This window comes from Bubalus bubalis, chromosome 2 (assembly GCF_019923935.1).
Source record: "Bubalus bubalis isolate 160015118507 breed Murrah chromosome 2, NDDB_SH_1, whole genome shotgun sequence".
Lineage (NCBI taxonomy): Eukaryota > Metazoa > Chordata > Mammalia > Artiodactyla > Bovidae > Bubalus > Bubalus bubalis.
The window spans coordinates 143,116,464-143,130,916 of NC_059158.1; the positions used below are offsets into that span (position 1 = coordinate 143,116,464).

Sequence of the window (14,453 nt, forward strand, 5' to 3'; positions counted from 1 at the left end):
AAAGAAACTATTTTAAAGATATTAAAATTATTATAAAGACTTACAAGTTAAGTTTGATAGATTTTGAATACCTTTCCTTTGTTTTCTTTTAAAGTTTTTATAGGGAAGAGGGTTAATGCAGTTTGTTTTGCTTTCTGTCTGTCTTTAGTTTTCTGCTGTTCCTTTTATAATTCAGTCATAGAATGCCTAAACTCAACAGAATATGAAATGTTTTGTTTACTGTTGTGATTTGTTGTATTTGTTTCTTACAGGCTAGTTCTGTTTACAGTGATTAACAAGGCAAATTAAATTTAAAATGATCTTAAATATTCAAGTTTAAATACCATCTTGGGAAAAATAAGAAATCTGCCTCCATTCAGTTTGTTTTGGGGACATTAAACATAAACATTAATCTGATTATGATTATGGTATAGTTGCCATTCCAAACATAATTAAAACAAGTCAACATTGTTTATTCCTTGTAAAAATATTTGTTCAAAACACTGAGCTGCACGATATATCATCATTCCTGGAACAGTATTTAGCAATCTGAATTATTTTGCTAAGGAATTCATTTAACTCTGATCACATTAATTGTTTTGATTTTAAATGTTTTTCTCTGCTTTTATGAGAAGCACATGCTTAAATTTTTTTTAAACTTAATCCCTAATTTGCGTTTCCGCACTGAAGTTGTAAAAGATTAAGGAGCCAACATAACCAGTTTGTGTTATGTTTAAGATTTCCTTTGTTGCTTGTTGCACATGCAACAATGTTGTTCTTTCTTTGACACAGACCCAGACAAAGGCTAAGTGTAGCAAGGAAGCAGACAGCACGCCTCCAGTAGTGGCCCCTGCCTGGCTCCAGGATTTGTAAACAGAAACATCCCAGGCTCCAATGAGGCAGACAGCAGTTCCCTGTCTGTTCTGCATTCAGGAAGCGCTTGCTTTTACAAGCCCAGACATTGAACACAGGCATACATAGCAGTGTTTACATTTGGCTGAGTATTTAACTGAAAAAGCTAATAGGGAAGAAGAAGAGGGTGTATTAGAACTAGCGGGACACAACAATTTCGGGGATAGCTTATATATAGCATATATGTTTCTTTTAAATATATTTTATAAAAAGAAAAAAAGTTTGTAGCTTTTTTGGTAAATGCTTTTTTTATTACACACGTGTGTGAATACACATATTAAAATATTTTTCCTGGAAGTTTTTCATCGATTTCATATTTTACATCATGTGACATATCCTGAAAGCTTTTAATTTAAAATATTTAACAATTAGCATGATTTTAACATGTTTTAAAATCTATTTTAACACCCTTTTTCCTTACTATTATGTGGATTAATAATCTCTATTTTAGATTTTGCATTATTTTATGAAATGTTATGTTTAACTTTTTTGTGTGAATTTGAGAATAAAAGCAAAGAGAATGCTGAACCTTCAGAAAAAAAAAACTAGAAGAGTTAAACAGAATTTTGGAGTTAGAAGGACTTTGAAAGTCACCAAGTATAAATACCTTTTAAAAATGGTTTTATTTTAATAGCAAACTTATAGGAACAGCACGGAAGACAGACAACATTGCAATGTAGTACAACTCTGAAAGGTATAGTAAATGGGTGGAATGTACTGTATGATAATAATGTTACAAACACCATTCAGTTGCTGTCAATAAGAAGTTTGTTTAGTTTAAAAAAAAAAAATCCAAGTGGTGGCATTGTCCAGAAACATTTAACAGGTTTATTTATAACTGTTATGACATTGAACTGCTGACACTTGTTCACTGAGACATTTTGACTTGCATTTGTGCCTTTGTGTGTCCACATTTATATTAAAAATTGACATACAAGTTTAAATGGAAAAACTGCCAATACCTGATCTGTCCTCTACTTTTCCACTCAGAATCCTATCTTTTGACTCCACAGGAGGAAATGTCTAATATTCAGAATTATGAATAACAGGAAGGAGAGGGGGAAAATTTTTTTTTTTTTTTTTTGAGAATGAAATGTTTTCCGTCAGAGTGGGTTCTTAAGCTCATTTTTCACACATGTAGCATACTGGTTGAATGTCTTTTGGCATAATTGTTACACATTTGGCATGGGTAACACACAGGTTGGTGTCTTCAGTAAAGGCCAAACACACAGGCTTCATTTGCTTCCTGCACTGTGAAACTGCAGATTTGTTTTGACTTCCTGGGTAATTCCTCATACCAGATATTGAAAGGAAAGTTAGGAAATCAAATTTCAGTGAACTCCTAATAATGTCTAATTTTAGGGACTGCTGCAGTACTGAGTCTCTATCAATTAATTTTCTTTACTATTAGCGGCCACAATAGATGCTACAAAATTTTTCTATTAAATTTTTTATATTTTTAGAAAAGTCCCTTAAACTTTTGAAAAAGTGTGTTTTCTTAAAATTTATATTCATTTATAACAAATTAAGCTGTCTGTTTTTAAAACCTGAGCTAGATTATAAAAACCTTAAGGCAAGCATATTGACAACATAAAAAAGAGATTGCAAAGGATGAGATGGAAAAATTGGAAATCAGATGCAGTAATCCAGCAAAACTCAAATGTGTGAGAATCCTTAATAGTCCTTGAGAATATCACCATAGACTAGTGGACATCCAAAATTATGGCCCAGTCATGTAGAAATTTGCTCCAGTATGTTTAGTTTGAGAAGGCATAAAAAATACACACTTTACTTTTAAGAGCATTTTATACAAAATGCTTTAAGTTAAATATTTAATTGTAGATACTATCTTTTTTTAAAATTGTATTTATTTTTAATGGATTGCGATTGCTTTACAGTATTGGTTTGATTTCTGTCATACATCAACATGAATTAGCCATATGTGTACATATTCCCCTCCCTTTTGAATTTCCCTCCCACGTCCCACCCTTTCCCAGAGTTCCTTGAGTCATACAGCAGATTTCCATTGTCTATCTATTTTACATAGGTTAGTATATATGCTTCCATGCTACTCATTGTCTTTTACCAAGATTTTTTGCTCTTCTGTACTAATCCTTTTACCGTGGTGCTACTGGGCAAGGTAAATTGCCCTCCTTTTTTTGGAATCGGTAGAAATAAGGAGCTTAGTTTTGAATATGTTGTTTAGATAGCTCTAAAATATTCAATTGGTAATATAAAGTATATTTGTTAAAGGAATGGTATGTACATCAATTGATTGTGGTTGTTGTTCAGTCTCTAAGTCATGTCTGACTCTCTTAAGACCCCATGGGCTGCAGCATGCCAGACTTTGCTGTCGTTCACTATCTCCCGGAATTTGCTGAAACTCATGTCCACTGAGTAGGAGATGCCATACAACCATCTCATTCTCTGTTGCTGCCTTCTCCTCCTGCCAACAATCTTTCCCATCATCAGGGTCTTTTCCAATGAATTAGCTCTTCGCATCACGTGGCTAAAGTATTGGAGCTTCAGCTTCAGCATCAGTCTGTCCAATGAATATTCAGGGTTGATTTCCTTTAGGTTTGACTGGAGTGATCTTGCTGTCCAAATGGACCCTCAAGAGTCTTTTCCAACACCATAGTTCAAAAACAGCAGTTCTTCGGCGCTCAGACTTCTTTATGGTCCAACTCTCATATCTGTACATGACTACAAAGTAATGTCTCTGCATTTAATACACTACCTGGTTTTGTTATAGCTTTTCTTTCAAGGAGCAAGTGTCTTTTAATTTCATGGCTACAGTTACCATCAGCAGTGATTTTGGAGCCCAAGAAAGTAAGTCTGTCACTGTTTTCCATTTTTTCCCCATCTATTTGCCTTGAAGAGGTAGGACCAGATGCCATGATCTTAGTTTTTTGAATGTTGAGATTTAAGCCAACTTTTTCATTCTCTTCTTTCACCTTCATCAAGAGGCTCTTTAGTTCCTCTTTGCTTTCTGCCATTAATTGAAGTCACTCAGTCATGTCTGACTCTTGGTGACCCTGTGGACTGTAGCCTACCACACTCCTCTGTCCATGGTATTTTCCAGGTAAGAATACTGGAGTGCGTTGCCATTTCCTTCTCCAGGAGATCGTCCCACCCCAGGGATTGAATCTGGGTCTCCCGCATTGTAGGCAGCCACTTTACCATCTGAGCCACCAGGGAAGTCCATTCTGCCATTAGGGTGGTATCATATACATATCTGAAGTTATTCATATTTTTCCCAGTAATCTTGATTCCAGCTTGTAATTTATCTAGCTTAGCATTTCACATGATGTACTCTGGATGTAAGTTAAATAAGCAGGGTGGCAATATATAGCCTTCACGTACTCCTTTCCCAATTTTCAACTAATCCATTGTTCCATGTCTAGTTTTAACTTTTTGTTTGTTTGTTTGTTTTTTGACCTGCATATAAGTTTCTCAGGAGGCAGGTCAGGTGGTCTGGTATTCCCATCTCTTCAAGAATTTTCCACAGTATGTTGTGATCCACATGAATTGTTTAAAAAGTGAAAGTCACTCAGATGTGTCCCAACTCTGGGACCCCATGGAGTACACAGTCCATGGAATTCCCCAGGCCAGAATACTGGAGTGGGTAGGATTTCTCTTTTCCAGGAGATCTTCCCAACCCAGGGATCGAACCCAGGTCTCTTGCATTGCAGGTAGATTCTTTACCAGCAGAGCCACAAGGGAAGCCCAAGAATACTGGAGTGGGTAGCCTATCCCTTCTCCAGCGGAATGCAGTTATTTAATGCATATATTCTAGAAATCAGCTGTTTATGTCGTAATCAAAGAGATTTTCAAGGTGCATTCATATAATTATTTGTACACAGCTAAATAGTTGTGTCAGATAAAAGCTTGTGAGTTCTAGCTCCTCAACATTGGTTTAGAGAATCCAAATTTTGACTCTTCCTACAAGGTTCCTGTTCAAGAATGTCTTCATTTAGGCCAAATGTGAAACATAGTGCCTCATATTTCCATCCCTGTGGTTTTTCTACATCTGGCCTGTTCAGAGGATATCACTTGCCTTTTATTACTTATAAATTCAGCAGTTAAATTCTTATCAAGCATGTTTAAATCACACCCCTTAAAACGTCTGTCCGTGGCTCAACTACCATTTTTAAGACTGGGTACATAGCTCTTCTCAGCTATTTCAGGTTTTCTTTCCATAGTAAAAAGCATATAATGACTACAAAATCTATTGAATTCCACTACAGAATAAGATGGATTTTTATTTAGGTTTCGGGCCCCTTTGTTTTTAAATCTTCTCCATTACTTAAAGATAATGCCATGTTTATTAATTTTGCTAAATAAAATGTGGATCTTTAGCAGAAGAAAACCTTACCTGATTATGGTTCTAATGGTAGCCAGTGCTTTGTAATCTGAAAATGTCATTGTCAAAACCATTTACATATAGATAATGCTGAACAGGCTGCTGTTTGAATAGATATCCAACTGTGAGAAACATTTTTTTGATTTACGACTGCATTTGTTCCTTATAGAATCTGTTCTTTTTTTATTTCTGCAATATTCTTGTTGGCTTCATAATCAATGCCAAGCTTCTCCTCATAAACACCATTCCAAAACTTCTGATTTCATATCAGTCTGATCTATCTAGCAATGATTTTTCAACAGCTTACAGCTATGCAGAACAGTTTAATTATATTCATACTTAACATCTTTTAAATGGTTTTTTTCTCCCTCCCCTTCTATAGATCATGGTAAATAAATAATTTGATTATCCCGTGTTGATGATTCTTCTAAGATGTAGATAGCCGGGTTTATTTGATTTATTATGTGCCTATTTTAGTAATCTTACAGTGTTTTTATAATCTTATAATCTTGTAGTGTTTTTAAGACATTATTAACTCATGTATGTGTTTGAATTACACAAGAAAATAAATACCCATTTAAATAATTAGCCTTTCTAATTTGGAAATAGGAAACCTTTGTTTCATATTAGATTTGTGAATTTTATTAATCCAGTTAGAGAACAGCTTCATTCTATCAAAAATAAATTTTGTCTGTCACATTTGCTACTGATACTTTGTACATCCACACTGAATTGAGTCTCGGGGACAGAATTTGTGTGAAATGGAAGAGAATAACTTTATTGCTTTGCCAGGCAAAGGGGGCAATAGCCAGCTAATGCCCTCAAAACTGTGTCCTAACCTGGGAGAGATGGTTTGTGAGGAGTCTCATAGTCAAGGAGTGGGGTTAACTATAAGGACCTGGGTTCCTGCAAGGCCTGCATTCCCTTCAATTTAGGATTCATCTGGTGGTCTCCTGATGGGATTCTGAGATTCTGTGGTAACTGTGACCTCTCTGGAATGAAGAATGCTTCATCAGCTAGTTAGCATGTTCCATTTGGTGGAGGTTTTAGTACTGTAGAAGAACTCAAAGATATTGATATGTATATTCCTTGAGGAGGAACCAGGATCCTGCTTCAGAACTGCACTATTGTTTCTTGACTGCTCCTCCATTTCTCTGCAGCCTCTCATTTTATTGATAAGCAACTGTTTAAATCTGTCCTTTGAAACTCAGGGGAAGTCTTAAAGGCTGAATGAAACCTATTTCCTTCAAACAAGAAACAGGGAACATGGGGTTTTGTGCCCAGAAACCCCACAGGGTCCTTCTTGGTTTCACATTGGTGCTAAAATTCCAGGCAGGTACTTCTTTTTAAATGTTACATGAAATTGGATTTAATTTCGTATGTCCTTTTATTATTTCATTATAAACTGTAGTGATTTCCTAAGTTTTTACCTTGGGAAACTACAAGTAGAGGAGCAAATTAAATCCAAAGTAAGCGAAGAAAAAGAATAGAAGTTAGATGAGGGATCAGTTGAGTTGAAAACAGGAAATTAATAGAGAAAAAGCAACAAAACCAAAAGCTGGTTCTTTAAAAAGATCAATAAAGTTGATAAACTTCTAGCAAGGCTTCCAAGATAAAATTTAAAAAATAAATATCTAATAATGAAATGAAATTTCTAAATTCTAGAAATGAAAAAAATGTCATACCTACAGATCCCGTGGATAGAAAAGGAAAATTATGAACAACTTTTTGTTAACAAATACAGTAGCTTCAATGTACTGGACCAATTCCTTGAAAGGTACAATCTACCACAACTCAAATGGGGAGAAATATATAATCTGAATAGGTATTCATCTATTAAAGAAATTCATAAATAAATAATACTTCCTTAAACCCAAAGTACCAAGCTGAGATGGTTTCACTGTTTAATTCTAGCAACTGTTTAAAGAAGAAATGATGCCGGTTATCTACAACTTCTCCTAGAAAATAGAAGCACAACTACCAGGCATTTCAGTGTTCTGGGTCTATATAAAATAATTTGTATGATTAAATATATGTATAATTTTCAATTATTATAAATTTGTTATTAATTTTTCTTTCTTTTCCTTTGATGCAAAAACATTGCTGATTTGACTGTGTATTGATATAGCCTGTCTGTAAGTAGTTAGCAAAATACTGGATAGAAAGGATGACTATTTAAAAATTTTACTTTCTTTTAGGTCCACCTCATTCATTTAACCGAGATGAGACAATAATCATTGCATTGGCATCAGTCTCTGTATTAGCTGTTTTGATAGTTGCCTTATGCTTTGGATATAGGATGCTGACAGGTAAAAATGCAGGTTTTTGTTTTGTTTATTATTTATTTTGTAATGTTTATTAAACATTGTGTTTAATCAGAATTGATTTTCTTTAAAAAACAATTTTTCATTGTAAAAAGCATCTGTTTGCTGCAGTAGCCCTGCAGCCATCCTTCTGTCTTAAACTTTTTCCCCTAGTTTTTGTGAAAGGTTTCAAACGTATACAGAATACTCATCACCCAGCTTCAATGATTGTCACATCTGTATATCATCTATAGGCCCACTCACCCTACCCTTCCATGCTGTTGGATTATTTTGAAATAAATTGAAAGTATCCCTCATCTATAAATGTTTTAGTATTATGTCTGGAGTATAAAGACATATATAAACACAATACCATTTTCACATCTAAAAATAACAATAATTAAAAATAATTCCTAATCATCAGCTGTCTGCTACTGTTGCTGCTGCTAAGTCACGCCAGTCGTGTACGACTCTGTGTGACCCCATAGATGGCAGCCCACCAGGCCCCTCCATCCCTGGAATTCTCCAGGCAAGAACACTGGAGTGGGTTGCCATTTCCTTCTCCAGTGCATGAAAGTGAAAAGTGAAAGTGAAGTTGCACAGTTGTGTCTGACTCTTAGCAATCCCTTGGACTGCAGCCTACCAGGCTCCCGTGTCCATGGGAGTTTCCAGGCAAGAGTACTGGAGTGGGTTGCCAGTGCCTTCTCCGCGTCAGCTGTCTAGTTGGTTCTAATAAACGTTTGATTTGATAAGCTTTTTAGGAAATGAGCACCCATTCATTGATTTGAATAATTTTAATAAAACCTTCCTTGATATTTCTGTCCATTTCTTAGGGTTTTACACTGGGTGTACTGGAACCATCTCCCAGAGTTCAGCTTTCATGTTATTCATTATTTATCTTCATTTATAGATGATTGTTAGTTTAGTAAATAGTTTTAGTCCCTTTGATATTAGGTATAAGTTAGGCTGTCTATCCTTCTGCAGATCTTCTATTTAACTGTAATATATAAAAATGTATAATAAATATTTTCACCTTTAAGAGAACCACTAATTAGGAAGTTCTTTTTCTAATTTCTGTAGGAGACCGCAAACAAGGTCTTCACAGTATGAATATGATGGAGGCAGCAGCATCAGAGCCCTCTCTTGACCTAGATAATCTGAAACTGCTGGAGGTAAGATTGCATTCAGATTATAGACTGTTTTTGTTTTTTTTTTTTTCTGTCCACATGTTTTTTTTTTTTTTTTTCTGAGACAGTGATTAATTCATTTATTCAATGACCATTTATTATGAATTTTGTGTCAAGACCTCTTCAAGGCACTGAGAATGTTGGTGACCAATACAGATACATGAGGCTTATATTCTAGTGAGAAGGAGTCTACAAGAGAGTAAATAAATGAAGGTACAGTTGACCCTTGAACAACATGAGTGTGAACTGTATGGGTCCACTCGTACCCAGATATTTTTTCAATAGTAGATATTACTACACCATCCATATTTGATTAAATCTGTGGGTGTAGAACCATGGACCAGAAGAACCATGTTTGTATGAAGGGTCACCTATAAGCTACATGTGGATTTTTGGACTATGTGGAGATTAGGTGTCCCTAACCCCACATTGTGGAAAGGTCACTATATATTTCAAGTAGTAGTAAGTGCTATGGAGAAAAAAATGCAAATGAGGTGAGAAAGTTACAGAAAGGGGTTAGTAAGGAAAGTATATTAAGAAAGGAGATAACCTTTGAGTAGAGACTTGAACAGACTATAGGAATAAAGACATACAGATTCTCAGAGAAAATGTACAGGCAAGGAATCCATGGTAGATGCCAAATAAACATTACTTGTTTGTGTATTATGTATTGTATAGGTACATACAAATATTATGTTTTGCATAAAATTAAATTTTCATTTGGTTATATCTCAGAACCTGTGTTAAAAGTCTCACCATGATGAATGTTTTTATGCTGTTTATTAGGATAACTGAACTATAATGTCTAAACCAGAGACTGTTAAATGATAGATCTGGTATATAAAACATTTTAAGAACTTTATTTTTGGGAGGAAAATACAATAAAAGTGAAAAGCAAAATTCAAAAAAGGTATTTCAGTGCATAAAGAATTGATAAAGAGCTGGTAGAAATCAACATGAAATAAACAATCCATTAAAAATAGACAAAAGAGATGAATTGTCAATTCACAGAATTAAGTATGCCTAGTAGTAGTAGTAGTGGTAGTCACTCAGTTGTGTTCCACTCATTGCGACCCCATGGGCTGTAACCCACCAGGCTCCTCTGTCCATTGAATTCTCCACGCAAGAATACTGGAAGGGATTGCCATTCCCTTCTGCAGAGGATCTTCCTGATCCAGGAATCAAACCTGGGTCTCCTGCATTGCAGGCAGATTCCTTACCATCTGGCTTCCCTGGTGGCTCAGACAGTAAAGCCTCTGCCTACAATGTGGGAGACCTGAGTTCAATCCCTGGGTTGGGAAGATCCCCTGGAGAAGGAAATGGCAACCCACTCCAGTACTCTTGCCTGGAAAATCTCATGGACAGAGGAGTCTGGCAGGCTACAGTCCATGGGGTCACAAAGAGTCAGACACGACTGAGTGACTTCACTTTCTTTATCGTCTGAGCTACAGGGAAGTATGCCTAGTAAATGTATAATAAGATGTCCTGTTTACTAAATTGGAAAAAATATGAATTAAAACCATTAGGATATTGTTCTGGATTGAGTAAAAGAAACAATCCAACCATTGCTGATTTGGTACAATCCAACCATTGCTTTGATACGGCCTTTCTAGAGGGCAATCTTATCTGTTTGTAAATATTTAAATTAGGAATAGTGAATGAAATATAACAAATAATCATTAAATAAATGGTGGTAAATTGCTAAGCTTTTTTCACTAAAAAGGCAGAGAAGTTCCAGAAGCCAGAAATGAAGAGAACAGTTGCAAATTGCTGGAGGTTTTGTTTGAGTAATTTTTTATTGTATTGTACTAGAATCTATAAATGTTATGTTGTGAGGACTCTGTATTCTGTTCGGTTCTTATAAAGTGTGTTCATTTCATTGTTGGTTTTGGTAGGCAGTTATCTTTGTTAGGCATATTACAAACTTATCTCTTGTTATTGATCCTTTACCTGGAGTCTGTCCCATGCATTAGTTGGATTTCCCACTCTCTGACTCCCCTTTTTGGGATTCTGCCTTCATTCTCCATCGGCAATGGTTGCCCTAAATTCTGTTCCCTGGTTTCTGAGGCCTGAAAGATTTTCTATTGCAATTTTTGATCCAATACACAGTGCAGATTTCAGCCTGCTCACAGACTGAACGCTATAAAATGAATATCTCAGCCTATGCCATTTCTTTCTTTTAAATGTTAACTCCCCTCAGGATCTACCTACTTTTGTTCATTCCACCGCATTTTTAGATTTCTTTTAAAAAATTTTGTTCAGAGTTTATAACTGTCATCTTTGGAAGGGCTGGGTATGGTACTTGTTTCTGAGCTGTGTAGGATGCCTAATTTGTTAGTTTATTGATAATGGAGTAATTCAGACTAAGCATTAGAGACCTGTTGGATACATACAGATTTATACTTTAGTAAATTTGATTGTTCAGTTGTGAAGAAATAACATCTTGCTTTTTTTCAAAACAAACTTACAGCTGATTGGCCGGGGTCGATATGGAGCTGTATATAAAGGTTCCTTAGATGAACGTCCAGTTGCTGTAAAAGTGTTTTCCTTTGCAAACCGTCAGAATTTTATCAATGAAAAGAACATTTACAGAGTGCCTTTGATGGAACATGACAACATTGCTCGCTTTATAGTTGGAGATGAGAGAGTCACTGCAGATGGACGCATGGAGTATTTGCTTGTGATGGAGTATTATCCCAATGTAAGTTCTTCTTAAAAAGTTTACTGACATTTGTGTTAATCAGATTTGTAAGAGGATCCCCATTACGTAGAAAGTTGCTGTTTTGCGAACTGAGTATTAATGGTCTACAGTGAAATAAGGATTTTATCCCAGAATGTGAATGAAACTGTTTAGTGCCCTGAACCTCTGTCACTCTGTCTCTGTCTCTCTCTTAGCAAGACTTCTTGATGAAGGAGGCAGTGCTTTGATTGACATTTACTCTGATGCATGCTCTTTATCTCAGCCTGGTAATAAAGAATTTATGGATGAGGACCTTGAGTAGCAATGACACATATATTTACAAAAGCCTTCTGATTGTAAAAAAGTTTTCTACTTGTAAAACATAATAGGATAATTTGATTTTGTTCTGGTAAAATATACCATGTGAAGAAACAGTTGTAAAGAAACCGTGTAAAGAAACAATTTTTCTATCTTAAGTTGATAAATCAAAGAAGCCTTTAAAATGAAATTAAATAACCTTTCATAATTTTTAATACTGGAGGCATAAAAATTGATAATGTCTAAATTCTACTTTCCATTCTCTCTTCCTTTCTCTACCCACAGAGATGTCTTTTCTTACTTCAGTGTTCTGAAATGTCATGATTCATTAGACCTCCTTTGAATCCTGACATATGCAAATCCCTTTATACAGTTGCTCACTTACCTCCTCATGTTCAAATAAAGTAATTCCACTTTTTCTCCCCTTCCCCTTTTACTTTTTTCCCTCCATATAGGGATCTCTATGCAAGTATTTAAGTCTCCATACAAGTGACTGGGTAAGCTCTTGCCGTCTGGCTCATTCTGTGACTAGAGGATTGGCTTATCTTCATACTGAATTACCACGGGGAGGTAAGACAATGACAAGACGCTGAAAACCATGTGGGGACACAATTCACAAAGGGAAGCTTTATTTGTATCTTCAGAATAAAAGTGTGTTTTATATTTACAGCAGATATATTATTAGCCAGTTGTTTAAAAGATCTAGTGTGAGGAAACGTATTTGAAATTTAACAAGAAGAATAAGAAAAAGGACCTCATTACTCTAGCCAAGTCATGGATTCCATTGAGATTTTAATTAAAGCTATAAACACTCTCCCTGTAAAGATACACGTATGGGCATACTTTAAAAAATATTCTTGTGATTGTAGGGGTTCTCAATCTTTTAAAGTTCCTCTCTGGCCCTAGATTAAGAACCTCTTAGCTGGACTGCATTGTATTTCCCTTGTATTTATTTTGCTTATTTAAATGAACTACAAATGCATTGTTACTTCTTTAGGTACACATTCTGTAGTTTGGTTGGCCTTTAGTATAAAACCCAATTGTATCTTTTTATAAATCATTGCTTCTCTTAGCTAGCATTGCTGCTGCTGCTGCTAAGTTGCTTCAGTCGTGTGACTCTGTGCAACCCCATAGACGGCAGCACACCAGGCTCCCCCATCCCTGGGATTCTCCAGGCAAGAACACTGGAGTGGGTTGCCATTTCCTCCTCCAATGCATGGAAGTGAAAAGTGAAAGTGAAGTCGCTCGGTTGTGTCCGACTCTTAGCGACCCCATGGACTGCGGCCTACCAGGCTCCTTGGTCCATGGGATTTTCCAGGCAAGAGTACAGGAGTGGGGTGCCATCGCCTTCTCTGTAGCTAGCATTAGGTTTGTTCAACTTTATCAGGGAGGAAAATATAACAGATTTCAATGAGAATGACTATTTTTTTCCTTTCTCATGTAAGAATCTAGAGAGAGACAGTCTTCACATTTCTTTTGGTAGCACCATAGTAGTATTAGGGGCCCAGACTCATATATTTCTCCTCCATTAATCTTTATATGTAGCTAATGTTTTCAGGATCACCTCATTGTCCATCATGCTATATGCTAATCAGAGAAAAGAAAGAATAGAAGGAAATGCCCCTTTTTACTTCCAGAAGTCCCACTCTTGTGCTTGTTTTCTTTCCCAGAGGTTAGTCCATGCTTTCCCACCACACTTAGCTGCAAGGGATGTTTCAGTGCAGTGTACGTGTGTTTGTTAGTTTTAGCTAGGTGCATTGCTGCTTCAAATAACGAGAATGCATGGTGAGGAGTCAGTCTTTGCCAGTGTGTCAATACTGAGTGGTTGTATTATGTCAGTGAGTGTAGTGCTGTAACTACAGTTTTATTTAGCCTTTATGTACATTTTTGCTAGTATTCCAAAGCATCTTTTTAAATATATTTGTTTTTTTCACTTTGTTTCAAAGTACACCTCATATCATATCACAGGCCCCTCAAAATTAGCTTTGCTATGAAACTCTGTCTTTGCGTTTACATCCCTTACAGCAGTTTTCTTGTCATACATTCTTTTTTCACTTTCTCTGACCTCTGTAATGAAGAGAAGTTTTAATGTATCAATTTCTTAGATCTTTGTTCCATTGTATAATAGCATGGATCATCTTTTTTAGCTGCTGCTTCATATATAAGTAATTTCTCCTGAATAATTTATCAGTTCATTTATCTTGACATCTTGCTTTTCTTGAATACAGAATTGTTCAGTGTTACTGCCTATGTCAGCAACTTGATGCACTTACTTTAGTGTGTTAGCTCATTAACCATTTGTATTGTGTTTCTTTATTCTTAAATATTATAACTCCTTTAAAGAGCTGGCTTAAAACAAAAATTAAAATACCATCCTAATTCCCCTTTTCAAAGCTCGCATGATTCAGAAAGTTTTCCAGTCAAACTTTGGCTGGAAAGAATGATTGCCATCAAATAGGAGTTTTATTTAAACACAGATTCTATTCTTAAACATCACCTTATATTATTACTAAATAGTTAACCTTAAATAAAAAAACAACTGAGTATATGTTATTGTAGAAAACATCAGTATAATAGCTATTTGAATTTTTAGTACCTAATTATTTAAAAAATATTCCACAAGTCACTTTGGTCATCATCTAAAAGTCTACAAGTAATAAATGCTGGAGAGAGTGTGTAGAAAAAGGAATCCTTTTATACTGTTGGTGGAA

At 35.5% G+C, this 14,453-nt stretch overlaps 1 protein-coding gene across 2 annotated transcripts in view; it reads left to right on the forward strand.

The window, feature by feature from the left end:
* Positions 1-14,453, forward strand: part of BMPR2 (bone morphogenetic protein receptor type 2) — a 152,790-nt gene that overhangs the window by 108,595 nt on the left and 29,742 nt on the right. For both annotated transcript variants that reach the window (XM_006080551.4, XM_044937359.2), the window contains 4 exons: positions 7,453-7,563; positions 8,638-8,729; positions 11,215-11,445; positions 12,198-12,312. In XM_006080551.4, coding sequence (XP_006080613.3) covers positions 7,453-7,563; positions 8,638-8,729; positions 11,215-11,445; positions 12,198-12,312 — 549 coding nt within the window. The remainder of the gene's footprint in view (positions 1-7,452; positions 7,564-8,637; positions 8,730-11,214; positions 11,446-12,197; positions 12,313-14,453) is intronic.